Consider the following 23,853-nt stretch of genomic DNA (forward strand, 5'->3'; position numbering starts at 1 on the left):
CAGTAATACAGTCTCATGTACAATACAGCAGGTGCATGTGCGGAGGATTCCCTTGTAAGCTGACAAGTAATGGCTGATGCTGACACAACTTTCCTCAGATTTGGTAGTTTAGAGTATTGAGGAGACACAGTCCGGGTTATAGCTACAGAAGAGGGATCTTCACCGGTTGGCTCCCAGCGGGTGACTAATTTGGGGTATATGTAGTTACTCATGGTTAGTGGGCCGCGGTATCCAATTGCCGGACGCAGACCTAATAGATGTGGCCTGGAAACCACGGAGCACTGGACTTGAGCGGAGGCCTTCTTTAGGTCCATGAATGCAGAAAGGCTCCTTTATAGCTGCTCCTTTCTGTCAGGTTCTCTCCTTCTTGGAGGCAGTAGAAGTATGGCTGTTATCCCCTCTGTATGGACTGGTGAATGGTCCTAGGAGACTCTGTATCTTACATGGGCTGTGAGAGTCCCCATGTAGCTCCTAGGGTTTGGCAGGAGGAATCTGAAAATCCTGCCTGGAGTTGAAGTAGCAGCAAGTGCTGTTACCTCACACACTACACTTTCCACAACATGGCTGCTCTGGTTTCCTTTCCCCTGCTTAGAGGAAGGAGGAGCTAAAGTCTCCACCCACAGCTTACTAGAAACTTCTCTGAAGCTCGTGCTGTATATGGAGTGATTGGGATCCTATATCACATGCACATACATAGAGTGAAACATAGGTGGCAGCAGAATAGTACATGGCAATAAACACAATGTATGCACACAGGAAATACAGATTATACAATAGAAAGTGATACCCAGTATTAGTACATTGTGAAAAGCATTACAGTACATAGCAAACAACTATTATAATGGCAGGAAGGAGTGTACTGGGACACTACAAATGCAACACCTAGCATAGAAATTAGGAGGTTATTTATGTGTTGATTCAGTGGATATCCTTTATCTGGAGCTGCTATAATATTCATAGTTGGCGGTTTTATCATTCACTATTGGTAATGGGCTGAGAATATACAATTTTAGATTATTTAATAAAAGTAAATTTTTATCCTTTTTTTCCCCCCTGGGTCCTATACTGTGATACTTAGTTGAATGAGGGTGGTTCCTTATACCGTCTGTGAAGTTCTTACTTATCATCTGCTAAAATTGTATCTGGACTGTCTTCTTGATGCTGTCCACCATGATTGTCGGTGCAGATCTGGAGGATTGTTGTCTTGACCTCAGTCAGTTCTCTTGTGGTGTGTGAAGGGTAACCTGTGCCATATCCACTAAGAAACTGCCCACTTGTTGAGCAATATGGTGCAGGCTACCGATAACCACGTATAGTATTTTAGTGACATGGACAAACGCCGATGACTTACGTAAATACGTCAGCAACCCTTCATGAATACAACATTCAAGTATGAAGAATAACATATGGTCCATGATGTCATAATCCAATGTTATAGCAGTCAAATTGTTTCAGTTTGGCTTTTCCATGCATATTATACTCTCTGCTAAGTATATGCTAAGTAGACCTTATATCAAATTTTTGTTTTTCATTAAATCCTTTACATTTTTGGAGGACTAATTTCTGTTTTCCACCTTCGTCACTGACGGCTAAATAATAGTCAGCTTGTAGCGATGACTGGAATTTGAAGCAGTCGTCGCCATCACTGAATTGTTTTTGGAAAAAGATGATGTTGCTACAGGTTCCAGCAATGGTCTCCGGGCAGTCTCCTTTCTGTAATGTTAAACACATGTGCAAATATTATTATTGGGGGTTACAGCTGTTCCTAAATGTCCATTATTATTATCTTGTCCATGAATTTTGTGGTCAGTATTTTTATTAAACGTTTATAAAAGGGTAATAATAAAAGTCACTTATAAAGGCGATATATGATAACGAATATTTATTCATAGAAAAAAATTTACAGATAGGATTACATCTACATCATGAAGATACAGTCGTTTCAAATTAAGAGAATTTACTATTCCTCTCTTTCTGTAACTCGCTCACCACTTTTTACAATAATGGGTAGGGTAGAGCGAACTGAGGACCTGCCAAGGCCCTACAAATGTACCATTGTCCTCTTTTTGCACCTCACTCACCACTTTTTACAATCGCGGGCAGAACAGACTGAAGCCAAGACCCTACAAATTTACCTTTTTCCTCTTTCTGCACCTCGCTCACTACTTTTTACAATAATGGGTAGAGTAGAGGGAGCCCATGACATGCGAAGGACCTACAAATTTACCATTTTAGTCTTTTTTTGCCACTTTTTACAAAAGTGAGCAAAACACAGCGAGACCACGGAATACCAATGGCCAACAAATTTACTATAAGAAATGCGAGAAAATTGAGAGTGAAAATAACAAAATATGGTCAAGCAGCAAACACTTGCCTATATGATGAAGCAATATGGTGGAGGTCAATTTATCTATAGAGGAGATGTTTTTGGAGCCCTTGATAGACAGTTGTCTCTGGCGGTCTGCAAGTCAGTCTGCTCCACAATATTGTCTGAAATATTACATGCTGTAATTTGTTCCACACGTACTATGTGACCATGTGTAAAATGGTCATCTGATTTGCAGCAGACACTACTTTGGGTTTGCTACAGGTCTCTTCAGACTCCAGAATATAGTAAGCGGAGTGCCAGGAGAAGTGATTAAACATGACATAAAAGTGTTACTCACTTCTACTGGGCCCCCACATAGGTTCCTTATGCCTTTGTCTTCTGGCCTCTTCAATGACTTTTAGACCACTGAGCCCTGTGATTGGTCCCCAGAGGTCACATCGGTGGCTCTGGTGTGATGACGCATAATAATGCTGCCTTAACCCACGTGACCTTTGAGGCCCAATCACAGGCCACAGCTGTCTCTGACTTTATTTAGGAGGCCTGAAGACACACAGTGGAGCCCAGGAGTGGTTAGTAACACAGTTTTTTTATGTTTGCTCATCTCAACTGAACCAGAAATTTTTGACAAAAACCATAGGGGCCACTATGGTATACCATACTGGGTGGCGGGGACACTATGGAACATGATGCTATAGCGAGAGCCGCAATGGGGCATTATATGGTATGGAGGTCACTATAGGACATTATTCTTAAAGGGGTTGTCCAGGAATGGGCAAACACAGGAGAGGTCCGGTACAGATGTAACATAAAAAAAACAAAAAACACATACCTGGTGAACCTGTTGCTCTGGTGTGTGCTGCTGAAGCCTTTTTGGTTATTCACTGTTCATCAGACCCTGAAATCTCTGCGCCCCACGTGACCATGAAGGCCAATCATTGGACAGGGACCAGTGATGTCATTCACATACATTGCTAGTCCTTCTCCCTTCAATCAGTGCCTGCTATCTTTGGTGGTAGATCACGGGCACTGTTTTCATAGGAAGAGAGGTTTGGTGGTGAACCACACAGGGTTTACCATGAGCCTCATAGTGGGGGAACTCACAAGTTACGCTAAGTTCACACTAGCATAGTCTTACCATTGTTTGCGTTCGTCAGGGGACCCAAACAATGGAGGAGTGGACTTCTAAAACAGTCACAAAAGTTGAATGGACATCTGGGGGCTTCTTGAGGGAACAGCTATGGCAGGTGGGCACGTGCAGGAAAGTCCTAGCTCAATTAGTACCTTGCCAAGAATGGGGTCAGACTCCTCTCGCTCAGTTTCCACCATTATTTGGGTTTGCGTTCTTCGGGTCCTCATGGAGACCCAAAAGACAGAACCTCTATTTGCTTAAAAAGTGGTTACACATGGAAACCCTCGGACCCCATAAACTATAATGGGATCCACTGGGTTTCCGACAATTTTATTTAGAAACTGGCAAATAAAATCCTCCTTGCAGACCTTTCCCCTACACCAATTTTAAGTCGAATAGGGAGACTTTATCTGGAGAGAAGCACATATCACTCATTTTTTTTGTAGTGTTGTCATGTGTTTAATGTAAAGAGTTAAATCTGTGGGTGGGTTAGGTTGTGCACTTTGTAGGAGTAGTCTTAGTCTTACCTTAAAGTAAAGCTTCATGTCTTCTGTGCAGCACAAGTGATATTTCACACCTTTATATTTTACACTGAACGCCACAGAGACGCCATCACTAAAGCTGGTGGTTTTATACAGCTGAAGCTCAAACGTTTGCGTGTCTGAAAGTGATAAAGAGAAAGCACATTCACATGTCTGACTGCTTGTGTCATTACGTACTGACTATACACTGCTGGCTCTGGAATAGAGGGGTAAAGCAGACATGTTCACAATATAGAGGTATAAGGGGACTGCAGTAACCTCAATACAGATCATAGCAAATGTGTTTCTGACATTCAGAATTTCACCCGCAGTGCTTCACACTTATACTATTATAGTACTGTATACAATATGAAGTGAAACAGCACTGGATGCAATGTATTTATGCTCCCTATCTGGTGTAAGGAGAATGTTGTTTTTGTACTGTGTTAGCCAGTGGGTAGAAAATACAAAAAAACAAAAAACTTGAAAGTCTTCAGTAGATGATACCTTTTTTAATGGCTAATTCACAATGATGACAGATTATAACGTTTCAAAGCTCTCGGCTTCTTCTTCAGATATAACTAAAAAAGAAGAAGCCGAAAGCTTTGAAACGTTATAATCTGTCATCATTATGAGTTAGCCATTAAAAAAAGGTATCATCTACTGAAGACTTTCAAGTTTTTAGTTTTTTTATATGCTCCCTATCTGCAATACATGTATTATACTGCGATATACCGTACATGTATTATACTGCTTTCTGCTTGTGATATACCGTACATGTATTATACTGCTTTCTACTTGTGATATACCGTACATGTATTATACTGCTTTCTGCTTGTGATATACCGTACATGTATTATACTGCTTTCTACTTGTGATATACCGTACATGTATTATACTGCTTTCTACTTGTGATATACCGTACATGTATTATACTACTTTCTACTTGTGATATACCGTACATGTATTATACTACTTTCTACTTGTGATATACCGTACATATACAGTATTATACTACTTTCTACCTCTGATTTATACGTATTATACTGTACTTCTCGCTGCCTGTTATTTACATTTACATATACATGTACAGTACCGCTCTCTACCTGTACTACATGTACTGTACTGCTCTCTACCTGTACTACATGTATTGTACTGCTCTCTACCTGTACTACATGTATTGTACTGCTCTCTACCTGTACTACATGTATTATACTGCTCTCTACCTGTACTACATGTATTATACTGCTCTCTACCTGTACTACATGTATTATACTGCTCTCTACCTGTACTACATGTACTGTACTGCTCTCTACCTGTACTACATGTACTGTACTGCTCTCTACCTGTACTGTATGTATTGTACTGTGCTGTACCCATACTACATGTGCTATACTGTTCTCTACCTTTCTACCTGAGATATAATTATTGTTAACCCCCCTATCTTGCTACAATGATATAATACTGAGTATTATGATGTGTATTACAGAAACGTCTGCAGTATTTTCTATATATCCTCTGCCATTAATTTCTGCCTAGAGTAAAACAGTGAAAGATGTCTCACTAAGATGTGTTGGTGAATGATCGGTGTCATCAGTGGTTGGGAAGAGCAGATCAGTTGAATCAGCTTATTTTTTTCCTTTAGAATTAGGGAATTTCCAAAGTGAGCAATAGAAAGCGGCACGTGTATAGTGCAGAAGAAAATATGTGAGTCCATCTTGTAGCTGTGGAACTGCTAGATAAGTAGCAGCTTATTAGCATCTTCTTTCTTATTTTGTGTGTATTGATCTTCCCAGCCCCTTGACGTCTGTCTGCTCTTGTTGCTGGCATATGAAATATGTAGACAGATATTTGAGACAACGTACCTGTCTCTATGATCCACCTTCTGAATATGAATCATGGATGCCAAGAACAGACACACATGGGCTAGGAAGAGTGGCACACATGAATAAGACATTATATGATTCAGCCACACAATACATTGAGGGGTAAGACAGTTTGCACCAGGACCCAGAAGATCTACATTAAACCTTTACTTGAAGGGGTTGTCCCACGTCGCATACTCACCAGTCTTCGTTTGTAGTATCTTCTGTCTTCACATATACACAGCCAAGCGGCGAGATGCCGCTGGCCCTGCGTGCATGCTCATAGACCAGTCTAGCCTTCACAATGCGAATACAGACCCGACATCCACCTCTCTCTATTACAGCGGGTGCCGGGTCTGTATTCGCATTGTGAAGGCTGGACTGGTCTCACCATCTATGAGTGTGCGCACGCAGGGCTTGGCTTTGCATATGTGAATACAGACCTGGCATCCGCTGTAATAGAGAGGCGGATGCCGGAGAGTGTAGACGCCGGCACAGATGCACAGACGCCAGCACAGATGCTCCGCCCCCCCCCGGAATAGCAGCATCGCTCTTGCCGCTGCTGGCTTCATGTAGGGCAGGAGCATAGCGATGTTGCTGGCATCTGTGCTGGCGTCTAACCGTCCCCGGCATCCGCCTCTCTATTACAGCGGATGTCGGGGAGTGTATTGGCAGCCCCTTCCCCCCCAAAGGGTAAACTACCCCCCCCCCCTCCAGGCTCGCTCCCATACACTTAGCCCCTCCTCCCTCCCCCCTGAGAGCAGGCTGATACATCACTTGACTTATGACCAGATAAGTCAGGGCTGTGGCCACAAAGAATTGAATAAAGTAAGATAGTGGACAAACAAAGCAGTTTTGCTGAAGCAGTGTATTTAGGAAAAGTCTTACATTCACATTAACAAGAAGTATAGATAGGATCCTTGCGATGGGACAACTCATTTAAAGGAATTGTCTGAAGTTTTAGAATTAAAATATATCCCTGCGGAGTTCTAGTTTCACTACATGCCAGGTATTTGTTTGGTGCAGAGGGTCCAAAAAGTAGGAGGGTGGGGACCCATTAAGAGACTGAAATGGAGCAACACTAGGATTGAGGAAGAAAGTATAATTTTTGTGTATTTTGCTATGACATTCTGTGGTGCAAGAAAGATCAACCAATTTACAGTATATATTCAAACCTCATTTAATCACTAGAAACTTTCCATCTTAAATTGCAAGTGTACTGGACACAATTTGCTTTCAGTACCTGATCCTGGTTCAGTAAAGATTACACCGTCGGGTTCATCAGGGTGAGCTTCCAACCATTGGTTAAAAATGTTTTTAATAGATCCTGTTATTGCCAAATCCGACTTTTTCCATGAATCTGTCTGTAAGTTATCTGTAAAATGAAGGCATTACACATTATAAAAAGGTTAATATACTTGACCTTGTAGTATAGGATATGGTGTTGTCCCACTATAGAAGGAGATGTCTATGGATAGCGCTACTCATATTCCTGTTATCTTGTGATAGGACATGGACTTGGCTCTAGCTAAAGTCTTATATGGCCTCCAGAATTAGGAATTATTCACAGGAACTGTTGGGACGCTACCATCCAAAGCATATCCACATTGATGTACACAGCACAGACATAGATGAAATGAATGAAATTGTGTCAGCTCACTCATGTGTCCTTCGATATATGTGTCCGATGATGTTAAAGGTATATGGCCTTAATAGGATGCCTTGGGCATCCAGACGTTTTTTGTATTTCTACTCTGCCATCGATAAGTTGAACTTTTATGGAACGTGTAATGTTCTTTCACAATAAAAGTTAAGTTTTATTGAAGGAATTTGATGCTGGATCATTCTATTTTGGACGGCATCACAGACATAGGCCAGGTTCACATTTGTCATGGTTGCAGCGCGTTAGTGAAAATCCTTTGATTTCAGCTGCTTTTTATCATTGGTGGGTCCAAGGTAGGATGTCCATGGCATCCTGCAATAAACCTGCTATATGTGGCCTTGGCATTACTCTACCACTATTCCCTCAATTGGGTTATCTCTTTCTTGATAGGACTAGAGATGGGTGAAATATACTAGATTTGATTGTTTCTACAAATATTCATGAGGTTCAACCCTCCAGTTTGTTTTGAAAAACATCGAGGGCCCAAAAACTTTGCTCTGGCTATCCAGTGTATAAGGTTTAGTTCCAAACCTGCTTGGCTTCTAGTATAATCCTGCAGGAATCCCAGCTGAGTATGTTATTGGTCCCTTCTAGTGTTGAGTAAACCAATTCAGATACAACTGGATTCGACCTGAATTTTCCAAAAGTTTGGGTTCACCAACGAAACAATAGTATACTCCAGGGTCTCCTGACATCCCAGAGTATAATAAGGGAAGATTAGTAAAAATAACAAACAGATATACTCACTTTCCTCCCCTCTCCTGGGCATCCTTATAGAGTTTGAGACTCTTGGTGTCTTCTTCAGGCCTCTACCAGCCTCTGGCTGACATCACGGCCACAGTGTCACCACCGAAGCCTGTGATTGGGCCTCAGTTCTGACTCCGAGTACCACCGACTTCAGCCAGAAGCCATGAGAAGCCTAAACAAGACGCCAGAGGACCATTGGGCCCAACTTTATGCACTAAATTGCTACTTTTAAAATACCTTGTAGAAATCATTCCCCATATGGTTTCAATGTATTAACACCAGGAAACTTATATAAATACATCGATAAATCTCCCTTATATAGCTTAGCATTATAAAATCTGCTGCCTGCAGCCACCACTACGGGGAATAATACAACTACCATTGAACACAATGAACGCTGTTAAAATCTTCTTACACTGTGTCACCCTAGTGGTGACTGCAGGATATTGCAGTGAATTAATGTTGGGACTGTGGGAGATCAGCAGCTTTGGAGCAAGGAGAGAGGTAAGTAGACGTTAAACACTAGGTATGGGCCACCATAAGAGGAATATTACACTGTGTGGGGGCCACTATATGGGGGACATTCTAAAGTATGGAGGCCACTATATGAGGGACATAGTATAGTATGTGGGGCCACTATATGGGAGACATTATATTGTATGGAGAACATTATACTGGATAGGGCAGTGATGTAGTCCGTTATAGTGGATGGGGACTAAAGATGAGCGAGTAGTACTCGATCGAGTAGGTATTTGATCGAATACTACGGTATTCGAAATACTCGTACTCGATCGAGTACTACTCGCTGTTCGAAGTTAAGATTCGATGCAGAACCAGCGTTGATTGGCAGAATGCTATACATTGCCAATCAACGCTGGTTCTTCTCTTACCTTTAGAAGTCTTCTCCCTGCGCAGCGCTCCTGTGTCCTCTTCCGGCTCTGCATTCACTCTGCTTAGGCACGGGGCCTGGGCAGAGCCAACTGCGTATGCTTGTAGTGCGGGCATGTACAGTCGGCTCTGCCTAGGCCCGATGCCTAGCAGAGTGAATTCAAGGCCGGAAGAGGACGCGGGGAAGCTGCGCAGGGAGAAGAATCCAGCCAGACCCTCACTCGTGGACTTGGTAAGTATAATTTGATCGAATGTTGCGTACCCCTGAAACGAGCATTTCCCCCCATAGACTATAATGGGGTTCGAAACCCGTTCGAACAGTCAAACAGTGAGCGGCTGTTCGAATCGGATTTCGAACCCTGAACATTTTAGTGTTCACTCATCTCTAATGGGAACCAATATACTGTGGGGTGGTGCATTAAACTATGTGGGACATAAAGGTGAATATAAGGGTATGCTCACATGGTGGAATCTGCCACTGATTATGAGCTGGATCCACCTCTTGCAGTTTTCGATAGGAGGCAGAGATCACAGCGGCATCCTGAAAAATAAGTGTCCTGCTCCATCTTGCTGGAGATTCCACGTCTGATTCCACAGCATGAGAAACCCTTATACATATGAGCTCATGTAAACTCAGAGTAGGGGAGTATAACCTACCCAAAATGGGACGTATTAAAATATAGCCTTTATTGGTTCAATTAAAATACCCAAAGGAACAATCAGCAAGGGAAAGCTATGGTGAAAAGCTGGAACTCTGTATCCAGACAGTGTCAGAAGAGCTGATCTGCAGGGGTCCTGGCTGCAGATGTAATATTAGCCTCATAGGCATCAATGTTAAAAAGGTGGATAACCCATATAATATATAGAGCCATAATTTATATTAGGGGGACAGGGATCACTGTGAGTGACAGGAGCTCAAAAAGGGACAGTGGCCTCTAAATTTTCACATCACACCATGTGAGCTGCCAGTGTTTTCCCCCCAAAAAATATTTGCATGCCACACTCAGCGTACTGCTATCCACCTTCCCCGCACAGAACCTGTTATTAAAAATCGTAACCCCTGCCTTTGTGACATACCTGGGGTGCAGGGACGACAATGTTACTGCATCACTGTTACTATTACTACTACCCCAATATGAGATCTGTTATACTGAATGCAGAGATTAACGTTTTATGGGATTTATAGAAGAATCCAGCACATCTTGTATTACACTCTTACATCTATTTATTATTCACTGCCCCAATCCCAAATCTTGAACTTATTTTTTTTGCATTCTTCTTATACAATGATGCACCATAAGCAGGGGTCACTGCATATCAGCCAGTGTGACACAAGGTTAATACATTACATCATTCTGCATTATTTCTCATTCATTAAGCAAGATCTTCCCGAAACACAGCTGGTAGATGAATATTTTAGGAAACTGACTTTACTTGGAGTACAACATTTTCCATATATACTCGAGTATAAGCCGAATTTTTCAGCACAGTTTTTGTGCTGAAAAAGCCCCCCTCAGCTTATACTTGAGTCAGCAAAAAAAATTTATTTATATTTTTCAAGGAGGAGGGGTCTATGACCAGCCACAATATCAATGTATAGAATCTCCCATTAATAGTGGGGGAAAAAAAGAAGCTTAAAAAAAAAAAAAAAGTAGTAAATCCCTCCTTTCCCTAGAATACATGCAAAAGTAGAAAATTACTGCGAAACATACACATTAGGTATCCCTGTGTCTGAAAGTGCCCGGTCTACTGAATATAGGGGATCTGCAGTGCTCCTCTTCTGTCGGGAAGGGGTTAATAGGAGCACTGCAGATCCCCTATATTCAGCCAGGCTGAATTCCACGTGGGGGAAAACCCCCAGTCCTCAAGCTCAGGGAAGGGGCAGACAGACAACCAAAACACCCCCTCCCCTTCCCCAGCACCCAGCAACTACTGCACCCAAAAACTCCGACCATTTTAATTTTTGAAATTTTCCAGTAGCTGCTGCATTCCCCCCCTCGGCTTATACTCGAGTCAATAAGTTTTCCCAGTTTTTTGTGGTAAAATTAGGGGCCTCGGCTTATATTCGGGTCGGCTTATACTCGAGTATATACGGTATATCAACAAGTGACTGTTATTGGAGGAAGTCTAGAGTTTCCTTAAAAAAACAAACAAAAAAAAACAACCCTCCCGTCCTGCTCATGGCATTGTTGTACTAAAGTTTCTGACACGTACCTTTGAAATATAAGATTCCATCCTCTACTATGCGACATAACTCAAAGTCCATTTCTGTAAAAAAATAAAATAGTCGTTAAAAGGGTCCTGACAATCGGCTGATCACCAAGTGTCCTTTTACAGAAATCTGTGGGAAAAGACATCATTAAACTATACCTTACACATCGATAGTTTTTACTTGAATGACTGCTATTCCTTCCAACCCCCCATACAACCTTAGTCAGCCAAGTATGCAGGTGTTTTCAATAAGAAGAGGGGAATAAGTCATTGCCAAACATCTTTGGTAGCAGCCTATCATCTGCAAGAACAAAAGACCGAACATGTATAATTTGTTGTTGGGTCAACCCTTATACACTTTAGTTGGTTGGCCTGAATGACTAAAATCATCAGGTTCATCTAATGTGTATGTGCACCAAGGGTACGGGATTTCACTATCCATAAGGCCCATGTCATCTGGTGGTGTTTTTCCCAGGAATACAGGGGGTGACTGCAGCACCTCACATCTCCCAACTTTTAAAGAACTAAAAGAGGGACATGCCGCAGCAAATTTACATATCGTAAACCAAGCCACCAGCACAACCCTTGTCTCCAACCATTCCCAACTATTTCCTTTGTGCCCGCACATTGCATAATGCTGTTATGGTACCATGCTCCTTGTGGTCCCCCCACAGTATAAAGTCCTTACAGTCTAATGCCCCCATGGTAAATTTCACCCTTAATATGGCCCCAACAGTTAAATTTCCCTCTCATTGTTGCCCCCACTGCATAATATCGCCTTTAATATGTCACTCACTACATAATGGCCCTTCACTATATATAATGCCCTCACATTATACACAAAAGAAAAAATACCTCTGTCATTCCCTTGCAGTCCTCTTCTGTCTATGCCTTGGGAACAGCAGGTGCGGTGTAGTAATGCCGCTACATTACCCCTGTCTGCTTCGAAACTCCTCGGAACAACGACAGGGCTGAATGGTGAAACATTCTCTTGTTCTTCCAGTTAGCACAATGGAAGGACTATAGCATGTTTGCCATTCAAGAGATCCTTGAGTTATTCCCTAGAGCTGCTTCTTTAACCACTTCAGGATCAATTTTCCCTGACTTATGACTGGACACATTTCCATTATATGTATGTACAGTATATATTTGGGCTATTCAAATATCATATTACAAATTTTTGCATATTTTTTTAGGGATACATATGCTTTGTTTTTATGTAATTTTTTTATGTTTTACGTTTTTTTTTCTATAGTTTAATGCCTGAAAAAATGTAAACAAAAAAGGAGGGAAACTTTGTCTGTTTTTCTCATTTTTCATGCATTTTTTTATATTTAAATAATGCTACTGTTTTTTTTTTTTAAATATTATTCCTTTTCAATACAGTTATTTTTACAGAGGTGGCACATATTGGTGCCCGGGATGGGGCTAGTTTCCTTTTTTGTTTGCTCTTGATTTATTTTTTTAAATTTTTTTTTCATATATTGTACCCCACAAGGTCATAATAGATCTTTGGGGGTAATTTAACATGACTTTTTAAAAATTATTTGCTAGTTTCCCCTATAACTGGGGCCGATACATTAACCCCCCACTACAGAGCTGATCTAGCACCTCTAGGACCCAGCAGCACATACATTTCCCATCAGACCAGACAGAAAGTCTTATCAGGTCTGCTCCTGTATTGTGTACACAATGTATACAGTGCTGTGTATACAGGGATTGGAAAGGCAGATAAGGTAATAAACCAGGTGGACCGCTCAAACAGATATACTCTAGCTTCACACCTGCACTGGGTTTCCGTTCTTTGGGTCTGTTTAGGGACCCAAAAAACCAAACCCAATCCACTTAAAAAGCAGTTCCCCGTGGAAACCCGTAGACCCCATAGATTATAATAGGGCCTGCTGGGTTTCCGTCCAAAAAATGCAGAGAGAAAACTCCAACTTGCAGGACTTTTTTCTCCGCACTTTTCAAGTGGATTCGGGGACGGAATCCCTAAACGTAGAGCAATTGCTGGTGTTAATCCAGCCATAGTCAAGCGGCAGTCCAGAAGCAGACACATAAAGTTTATAAGCCATAGAACGATATCTCTGCCTGCCATAGGGACAGCACAGAATTACAAAGACAAAGATCTCGCAATTATGATTTTTACATTTTGATTTTTTGGTTTTAGAAAAACAAGGCCATTGACATCAATAATATAATAATAATAATAATACATTTTATTTATATAGCGCCAACATATTCCGCAGCGCTGTACAATTTGTAGGGTTCAAATACAGACAGATACATTCCAAAGAAAGTCATTTCACACAATGGGACTGAGGGCCCTGCTCGCAAGAGCTTACAATCTATGAGGTAGAGGGGGTGACACAAGAGGTAGCAGGGGCGATATTGCTTATGCAGAGGTCAGACACTTTTGTAATAGAGGTCATTACATAAACATAAAACTTTATAAGCCGTCGACAGTTGTGTCCTTTAACATGTGGATGGAGCTTGGACAGATAAAGTTAGCCTGAAATGACATCATATCATGTGGGGAAATGTGGGAGCGGGGACAGAGGAGGGTTAAGGGTTTACGTTAGACATTGTGATAGGCCTGTCTGAAAATATGCGTCTTTAGTTTGCGTTTGAAACTGTAGAAATTGGGAGTTAATCTGATTGTCCGGGGTAGAGCATTCCAGAGAAGTGGTGCAGCTCGGGAGAAGTCTTGTATATGAGCGTGGGAGGTTCTGATAATAGAGGATGTAAGTGTTAGGTCATTGAGTAAACGGAGAACACAGGTTGGGGGGTAGACAGAGATGAGGGAGGAAATGTAGGGAGGTGCAGCATTATGGAGAGCCTTGTGGATGAGAGTGATAACTTTATATTTTATTCTATAATGAATAGGCAGCCAGTGTAGTGACTGGCACAGACCAGAGGCATCGCTGTAGCGTCTAGACTGATAGATGAGCCTGGCCGCTGCATTCAGACCTGCATCCTATTTTTATTGGAGTTGTATAGTTAGACATATACTTTTATTATACTAACAGTTACACGCCTGATTCTATGTAATTCTTATTGCATAATTCTATGTAACGTGTCAAACCTCTGCACTTTATAATAGACAATACATTCACCCTGTTCTCTAGAATCCACATATTTGTAAAATATGTATTTGTCTGATATCTTGTACTTTTTCATGTTGGTTACCTTTAGACTAAATGGTGGCACACTAAGCCACGTGAAAATCTTCCTGAAGAAGAAATGAAACGATATTACTGAACTATATCAATCTGAGAAGAGTTATTATAGGACCATTATCCAAAAAGATAAACTGAAAGCGACACAGATTTTTTTGGCGGACTCTGTGATGGAGTCTCCAACGCAAATGTGAATCTAGCCTTCACTTCTATGCGAGATATGGAAACAGTACATTTTCTGTAAAGCCCAACTCTTAGGAGTAGGGATGGAGCCCATTGTGTGGAGGTTTGCTGGCCTTCTCCTCTTTACTGCTCCCGGCCTGCTTCCAGGTTTCAGGGAACGGACCAGAATCTCTGCGGCAGTGTGCAGGCGTTGCCGATCCCGCTGCTGCCTGCTGGTTCTTCAGGCCTACATCTCAGCTCTGTAGACCTACTGGTAAGAGTTCCCAGTTTCTGGTTCTGATCCGATTTGTGGTGCGCTGTGTGTCCAGCTTTCCCTGATCTGTACCGCTCTGCTCGACAGAAGCCACCAATTCCATCCTCACCATCTGGGGCTGTGGTGAACACCACTGTGGGGTTGGAATTAATGCGGCTCAGGGTGTGCTGGATGCTCAACACCGTGTTAGCCTAGTCAGTGTGTCTAGTACTGATTCTCACTATTTGCTCGGTACTACATCTGTATTCCTAACACCAACCATCCCTGACAATATTCTCAGCAAGGTCGAGGTCAGGAAAAGCTTGGCATGGAAGCATCTATAAGACATTTCTGGCATATCCTGTGGACATAAATGCCTTTTGTGGGAAAATATAACCAAACCTGTGTCCTGCCTCCTGCTATATGGACATGTATCTTTGCCTTACATATAAGAGGGCCCTAGTGCAAGGCAATAAACCAGTCAGCAGGCTACAGACAGGACCCCCAGGACAAAAACAGTCGTAGGCAAGGGGTAGGTAGCAGCTTACTACTGAAAACAATGTGAATTGGTAACTATTTAGAAACCAGAATGGGTGTTAGGTAATATTTGCATGTATCAGTATAATAGCCCCCCAGGTTATGTGATGTGCAAACTTTATGATTCATTTAGACCAGTGATGGCGAACCTATGGCACGCGTGCCAGAGAGGGCACGCAGAGCCCTCCATGCTGGCACGCGTGCGGTCGCCCGGATCGCTCACCAACAGGGAATCCGGTACAGGATTCCCTGTTGATGAGCGATCACTGCCTTCAGTTGTATGTGCAAATGCACATACAGCTGAAAGCTGTCAGGGTAGGCCGCGGATCGCGCGACCACGGCCTACACTGGCTGCAGAGTTTGACCTCTGCCCCGACGCGGGCGCGATGACGTCATCAGCGCCGCCAGTGACAAGAAGGTGGATGCCGGCGGCTCTTCAGGGGTGAGTATGAGAGTGGCTCACTGTGTATATGATGTTGGGGGGAGCGCTTATAATACTTGGTGGGGTGTATGATACTGGGGGGGAGTGTATAATACTGGGGGGGCTTATAATACTGGGTGGGGTGTATAATACTGGGGGGAGTGTATAATACTGGGGGGAGTGTATAATACTGAGGGGGCTTATAATACTGGGGGGAGTGTATAATTCTGGGGGGGCTTATAATACTGGGTGGGGTGTATAATACTGGGGGGAGTGTATAATACTGAGGGGGCTTATAATACTGGGGGGAGTGTATAATACTGGGGGGGCTTATAATACTGGGGTGGCTTATAATACTGGGGGGTGTACTAAAGAGCATATAATACTGGGGGGGGCTATTTATAAGCACACAATACTGTGTGTGGATGCCACTGTGGAGCATATAATCCTGTGGGGGGGGACACCTACTGCGGAGCATATAACACTGGGGGGCTACTGTGGTACTGTGGAGAATATAATATTGTGTGGTGGGCCCACTGCAGAGCATATAATACTGTCTGGGGTCCCCTCACTATTTATATCACACAGTATCTGTTTTATAACAGACGTGATATTAGTACAGGATGTAAGAATATTACACGGTAACTATAAAACAGATCCTGTGCGATGTAAATAGTGAAAATTAATTGTTCAAAGTACCAAATGCCGAGACCTTTACATTTCAGTACAACGTTGTTTGTATTATTGAAAGCTCTGTAAAGCCCCACATGACTGTAATTTTTGGTCAGTAACTGTCCGCAATTGTGGATCCGCATAGTATTAAGTCTATATTGTCGTGTTGGCACTCCGCGAAAATTTTGTGGGTTTTGGGTTGCAGTTTGGGCACTCGGTCTCTAAAAGGTTCGCCATCACTGATTTAGACCTTGTAGTGAATCTGTAGTGACTCCGCAGCAATATCTGCATGTCTTATATTAAGACTGTTCTGTGGATTCTCTGTGATTTCCACCAAATACACTGTATCCGAGGTGATAATCTAAAGTATTTCTACTGTCATTTTTTGCAGATCTGCAGAACCCTCACCAATCAGAGAGCTACCCCCTATACTGTGTATAGAGAGCAACTTCTTGTGAATGGAATACCCCTTTAAGAGTATGTTCACAGATTGTATCTATGGAATGTTATTAGTGCTTCCGGTTTCTTGGGAGAAACTCCGCAGTGTATACATTCCATGTGGACATACCTTTAGGATCCTAAAGTGCTGCTCATATCTGTAAAACATTTGTAAATCTATGAAGATTGTCACAAGAGATAAAGGAGAGATTTTTGGACTGATGCAAGGAACAATAGATTAAATGCAGTAGACTTTAGTTTTATTGTATAAGCCCCAGGGTGTGGTGGGAGCCAAGGAAATGGAGAATATAAGTACAAGAATACAGAGCTGTAACATTTACACACAAGCCCAAGGTTACACTTACCTACTGCCGTCACTTCCATGTGAAGTGTATAACATTCCTCTGCTGAGTTTGTCAGGTTTGTAGATCCGCCCACCTTACACAATGAGGTCATCTCTGATCTCACTATGTCACGTGGTTATTAGAGATGAGCGAGTAGTGTTCGATCGAGTAGGTGTTCGATCAAATACTACGGTATTCGAAATACTCGTACTCGATCGAACACTACTAGCTGTTCGAAGTTTAAGGTTTGATGCAGAACCAGCGTTGATTGGCAGAATGCTATACATTCTGCCAATCAACTCTGGTTCTTCTCTTACCTTTAGAAGTCTTCTCTGTGCAGCGTCCCCGCGGCGTCTTCTGGCTGGAATTCACTCTGCCTAGGCATCCGGCCTAGGCAGAGCCGACTGCACATGCGCGGGCATGCCCTCGCATGCGCAGTCGGCTCTGCCTAGGCCCCAATGCCTAGGCAGAGTGAATTCCAGCCGGAAGAAGACGCGGGGACGCAGCGCCGGGAGAAGACTTCAAGGAGAATCCAGCCCGACCGTTACTCGTGGACTTGGTAAGTATAATTTGATCGAATTTTGCGTACCCCTGAAACGAGCATTTCCCCCCATAGACTATAATAGGGTTCGAAATCCGTTTGAACAGTCGAACAGTGTGCAGCTGTTCGAATCGTATTTCGAACCTCGGACATTTTAGTGTTCGCTCATCTCTAGTGGTTATAGACCAGAATTTGGACAAACCATATCTTTCCCAGAACCTGAGCAATGGGCTTACACATGGTCCACTCTACCGAAGTTTATGAGAGGTATGGACCCAAACTGCTTGCATTCATGGCCACCTGGGCACCTCTTCTCAGCGCATATTTGATTGACCACCAGGACGGGGGAGTTGTGAAAGTGCCTACTGTAGGTCTTCACAGATAAGGAGGCCCCGACCCATGTTATTTCCCTATAATTTGTCCCTACCATTCTCTAACTGACCATAATGGAGAATGATCATGTACAGTACTCTGCAAAATTTTTACGCAGGTGTGGGAAAAAATACTGCAAAGCACGAATTCTTTTAAGGCTAAGGCCCCACGGGCCGTAAACGCAGTGATAAAGCGCTGCGGGAAGAACTGCTGCGTGATCGCATTGTGGTTCTTTCCGCAGCGCTTTGAAGAGAAAGTTCACAGAGTTTTCCTCCGCTGACTTTCTCTTCCCATTATGTACATGGGAAAGTCGCCGGCGTTTCCATAGATATAATTGGCATGCTGCGATTTGCAAAGCCGCAACGGCTTTGCAAATCGCAGCGTGTCCGCACTGCGATCTTTTCCGCAAAGTGGGGATGGGATTCGCATGAATCCCATCCACTTTGCCTGCACAGTACAACGCCATGATTTTTCCCGCAGCGTCTCCGCTGTGGGCAAATCGCGGCATTTACGGTCCGTGGGGCCCTGGCCTAAAAATAGAAGTGTTACGCTAGGTTCACATCTGCGTTCGTGAGCCCGAGGGACCCCCTAATTTAAGGGGTCAGCTATATCAAAGTCAACGAACAAAAGAGAAATCTAGGTCTACTCAGTTTGAAGTCTTCTAGAGATTTGTTTCATCCTCGGTTGGGACAAAGTGATCCCCAGGTTTGTTTTGGTCTGAACTTGTTCGGATAGAACCAGAAATGAAATTATTATACTCTGTAAAGCGCTGCGGAACATGATGGCGCTATATAAGTAAAAAAAAATGTATAAACAATGAATATACTCTGGGGTCTCTTCATACCCAGTGTATAATAGCTGGAGGCCCACGCCAAGTATTATTATGGTCATACATCTCTCACAATAACAATACTACATCGGTTCCCCAAAATTGCCTGGTAAATTCCCAATAATTAATAGTGTCCAAGAACTGCTTCCAGATATAATTGTCATAAGCGGAGTACCCCCAACCAGTAATAATATCTATACAGCACCACCCAAAATAATAATAATCTGGGAATATCCATCTGACACCACTTTTTTTCACAAAAACAACTAGAAAAATACAAGAAACAAATCAGAATTGTCTTAGATAATAATTGGTAAGAAAAAAAAACAGAAAAACTTTTGCGTATTATTTGCGCATATAAACCATGAACATCATTCGGTTCCTCCGATTGTAATATGGAAGACATTGTGAACAAGCCATAACATTGCACACATTGATGGAAAAACTAATAATAAACAAGAACATATAAAAGATAAAAACAAATGGTTAAACACAGAAGGAAAAATTAAGGGGATTGGGTGGAAGGGGGGTATTCTATAAGAGCCGAAAAATATCACGCACAGATTAGATTAATAAAAGCAAAACTACATGGAGTAAATGTGAGGGCTAGAGATGAGCGAATACTGTTCGGATCAGCCGATCCGAACAGCACGCTCCATAGAAAAGAATGGATGCACCTGGTACTTCCGCTTTAACGTCGGCCGGCCGCTTAACCCCCCGCGTGCTGGCTACGTCCATTCATTTCTATGCGAGCATGCTGTTCGGATCGGCTGATCCGAACAGTACTCGCTCATCTCTAGTAAGGGCCCCTTCTCACGGCGTAAGCGCGACGCTCATTTAGACACGTATACACATGTCCGAGTGCGGCGCCTCAAAAGAGAGCCTATTGATTTCAATGTGAAGTGCGCGTATATTGGCATACTAGCTGGTACCCGCGACTTCGTCTGCGGTGATTGTAGTAGTGGGTATATACAGGTGTGGGTAAGGTTTTCGTACTGTGTATAAGGGATGGGATATGAAATGTAACTTTGTATCTTGTTTTTGCTAGAATTCAGAGAATAGGCGAGACTTTTGTGTTGCAGTTACTTTGTATTTGAGCTGCTATATATACGGTGTTGTGAGAAACTTTACATAGTGACTTTGGGATAGAGGTATTTGAAGTTAACCCTTTCCCGCCGATGGCATTTTTTGATTTTCGTTTTTGACTCCCCTCCTTCTAAACCCCATAACTTTTTTATTTCTCCACTCCCAGAGCCATATGAGGTCTTAATTTCTCCTGGGACAAATTTTTCTTCATGATGCCACCATTTTTTATTCTATATAGTGTACTGGGAAGCAGGGAAAAAATTCAGAATGGGGTGGATTTGAAGAAAAAATGCATTTCTGCGACTTTCTTACGGGCTTTGGTTTTACGGCGTACACTGTGCAACGAAAATGACCTGTCCCCTGTATTCTGTGTTTCATTACGATTCCGGGGATACCAAATTTATATGGTTTTATTTACATTTTGACCCCTTAGAAAAAATCCAAAACTGTTAAAAAATAATTTTTTGAAAAGTCGCCATGTTCCGACAGCCGTAACTTTTTTATACGTGCGTGAACGGGGATATATAGGGTGTCTTTTTTTGCGGGGCCAGGTGTAATTTTTAGTTCTACCATTTTCGGGAAATGTTATTGCTTTGATCACTTTTTATTTAAATTCTTATCAGAATCAAAACTTTTGACCATTTTTCCCGCTACGGCGTTTAACAAACAGGAAAAAAATTTGTATAGCTTTGTAGAGCGGGCGATTTCGGATGCGGGGATACCTAACATGTATATGTTTCACAGTTTTTAACTACTTTTATATGTGTTCTAGGGAAAGGGGGGTGATTTGAATTTTTAATTCTTTTTTATTTATTTTTTTATATTTTTTTAACTTTTTTTTAAACTTTTTTTTTACATTTATTAGACCGCCTAGGGGTATTGACATGGTTGGGCGGTGTCGTGGATTGTCAGAGCGGTGGGGGTCGGCAAACATGGCTGCTCCGAAGCGTTAAAGAGAGCCCCCTGGAGTATCATTAAGGTGAGGGGCAAAGTGGTAAAGTATATGTATATGTGATTGTGTGGGGTTAGGGGCGAGGCTGTAGAGGACAATATGAATTTTGTGGCTTGCTATGGTCCAAAGTGTGTGAGATTGCAGAGATGGTGGTGTGAGTTTGGGTTTTGTGGGGGTCCTGGCACAAACGTATGTGCGCTATTGTGACGAAAAGTAGCCTATTATTTAATCGGGTGTATTAAATATTTTTCTGGAAAATTTCAGCCAAATCGGTGGAGCGGTTTTTCCGTGATTGAGGAACAAACATCCGAACATGCAAACATCCAAACACACAAACCCACAAACTCACAAACTTTCACATTTATAATATTAATAGGATACGTGTGCTTCCCATTGAAATCATCCCATTGAAGCGCTGCCCTCGGACACATGTATACGTGTCTAAATGAGCGTCGCGCTTACGCCGTGTGAAGGGGCCCTAAGAGGAAGACGTCCATCTGGTTCTGCATTACACCTCTAACTCTAGGTTCACGCTTGCACTGGGGTTGCAAAACCCAATCCGCTTACAAAGCAATTACACGTGGACACATTAATTGCATACCCCTAGGCAGTTAGAAGTGTAGAACAGTGAGCTGCGTTGTTTCCATAACTTCTGTAGGTGTAAGGGCCCGTTCACGCGGAGTAAACGCGCGCTCCCATTGACTTCAATGACATTTTACATGCGTATTTTTACATGTATTTTGACGTGTTTTTTTACACATGTAAAAAATTTCATTGAAGTCAATGGAAGTCTTATTTTTACACGTGTATTTTGCCAAAATGAGCGCACATTTACTCCATGTGAATGGGTCCTTACAGAACTAGACTGTTTGAATTAAACCCAACCATCGAGGACAGTCATCGAAGTCGCAGTGACACAGAGCTGGTGGATGGAGCCTGGTGGGGTTTCATTTTAAAGATATGTGCAGGTGCCAGAGTGGAACCTATATCTATCATACATTTGTAGCATATCCTAGTCTGGGACGCCTTAGTGGCAATACTGCAGCAAAACCCCCAGTGTTATACAGTCCCTGCAAAGTGGATTAAAGTGAATCCCATCCACACATTGTGGCAAAAAATCCACAGAAGTACTGGAAGTTTCCCTATAGGTATAATGGAAGCCGAAGGTTCCTCTGCAGACTTTCTTTGAAAAGTGCTGCAGGAAAAACTGTGATGCATTGCCGCAGTTTGACACAAGAAGTTTCCCCCTGCCGATTTGCGGATCAGCCGGTTTGAATGAAGCAAGTGGTTGGAAATGTAACCTCCTACTCCATTCATTTCAATGGGTCCTTGCAGATAGCCGACAGCTGAGTCCTCACCAATCAGAGAGCTACCCCTATACTGTGTATAGAGAGTAACTTCTCGTAAATGGAAATGGAAGAGTATGTTCACACATGGTGTCCATGGAATACTTATTGCTGTTTCCGATTTCTTGGGAGAAACTCCGCAGTGCTGCTCATATCCTTAAAACATTTGTAAATCTATGAATATTATCACAAGAGCGAAAGAAGAGATTTTTTGGCTGATCCACTGCATGCAGGAAATCTGTGCAGTAGACTTTAGGCTTAAGTAGGGTTAAGCCCCAGAGTGTGGTGGTGGACAAGGAAATGTAGAATTTAAGGAAGAGAATACAGAGCTGTAACAGAGTCAGTGTAACATTTACGCACACATTACACACAAGTCCAAGTTACACTTACCTACTGCAGTCACTTCCATCGCCCTGCTGAGTTTGTTTGCCAGGTTTGTAGATCCACCCACCTTACACGATGAGGCAGGCGCTGATCTCACTATGTCACGTGGTTATATATCAGCATTTTCTATAGGGGAAGTTCTAAACTCAGCAGCACAGAGAAAACTAAGATTACACAACACTCCGCTGCTTGTTCTTATGAATGACTGTGACTTTTACTTGCAACTTTTTCCAGTGACTCTTTTAAGTCTCAGACAGATCCTCTTTATGTCCGACTTTGTGTCTGGCAAAAATAAAAACGGTTTCCCCACGGAGAGGCTGCATATGGACACCGGCTTTTTGCTTTTAAAACCCATTCAAATGAATGAGTTTTAGAACTGACTGCCGGGAAGCCGTCCCCTATCTAGTTTCTCCAGGACTTAGGGAGCCTTGACACGGAGTTACACTGCGCTCTTTCTGAACATAAAACATGTTCAGAATGAGCGTGTAAAAAGCAGCTCCCATTCACTTGAATGGGAGCCGGCATACATGCGCTACCCATTGAAATCAATGGGAGGCCTTTTTGGTACTTTTCCCTTATCGGACCAGCATCGCAGTTCATCATCAGCATCGGGACATGCTGAACTGCTGACTACTGGCCCGATGCTGGCTCTCACTGGAGCTGTGTATAAAGGAGCAGCGGATCACAGGATGCCAGAGAGGGGCGCCCAGACCCTGCCCTCACTCGCGGAGAGGATGGGGGAGCCCGGCCTGGTGTGAGCGATGTGCCACCATGACAGATGCTGTGTGCGTGTCACTGCAGCGACAGCATCAGGGGGTGACGTCCGGCTTTATACACAGCTCCAGTGCCAGCCAGCATCTGGCCAGTACTCAGCAGTTCAGCATGTCCCGATGCTGATGCTGAACTGCAATGCTGGCCCGATAAGGGAAACGTACCAAAAAGGCCTCAATGGGTAGCGCACGTATGCCGGCTCCCATGCAAGTC

At 42.8% G+C, this 23,853-nt stretch overlaps 1 protein-coding gene across 1 annotated transcript; it reads right to left on the reverse strand.

Annotated features, from left to right (window-relative positions):
* Window positions 1–1,497: 1,497 nt before the first annotated feature.
* IL18 (interleukin 18) lies at window positions 1,498–22,932 on the reverse strand. The gene is made up of 5 exons (XM_075278488.1): window positions 22,876–22,932; window positions 11,357–11,410; window positions 7,088–7,219; window positions 3,986–4,119; window positions 1,498–1,713 (listed from the first exon to the last, which is right to left on the reverse strand). Exons 1-5 carry the CDS (start codon window positions 22,892–22,894, stop codon window positions 1,498–1,500), a joined length of 555 nt encoding a protein of 184 aa, XP_075134589.1. The 5' UTR covers window positions 22,895–22,932.
* Between the last annotated feature and the right edge of the window lie 921 nt (window positions 22,933–23,853).

The sequence above is a fragment of the Leptodactylus fuscus genome, chromosome 6 (assembly GCF_031893055.1).
Source record: "Leptodactylus fuscus isolate aLepFus1 chromosome 6, aLepFus1.hap2, whole genome shotgun sequence".
Taxonomy (NCBI): domain Eukaryota; kingdom Metazoa; phylum Chordata; class Amphibia; order Anura; family Leptodactylidae; genus Leptodactylus; species Leptodactylus fuscus.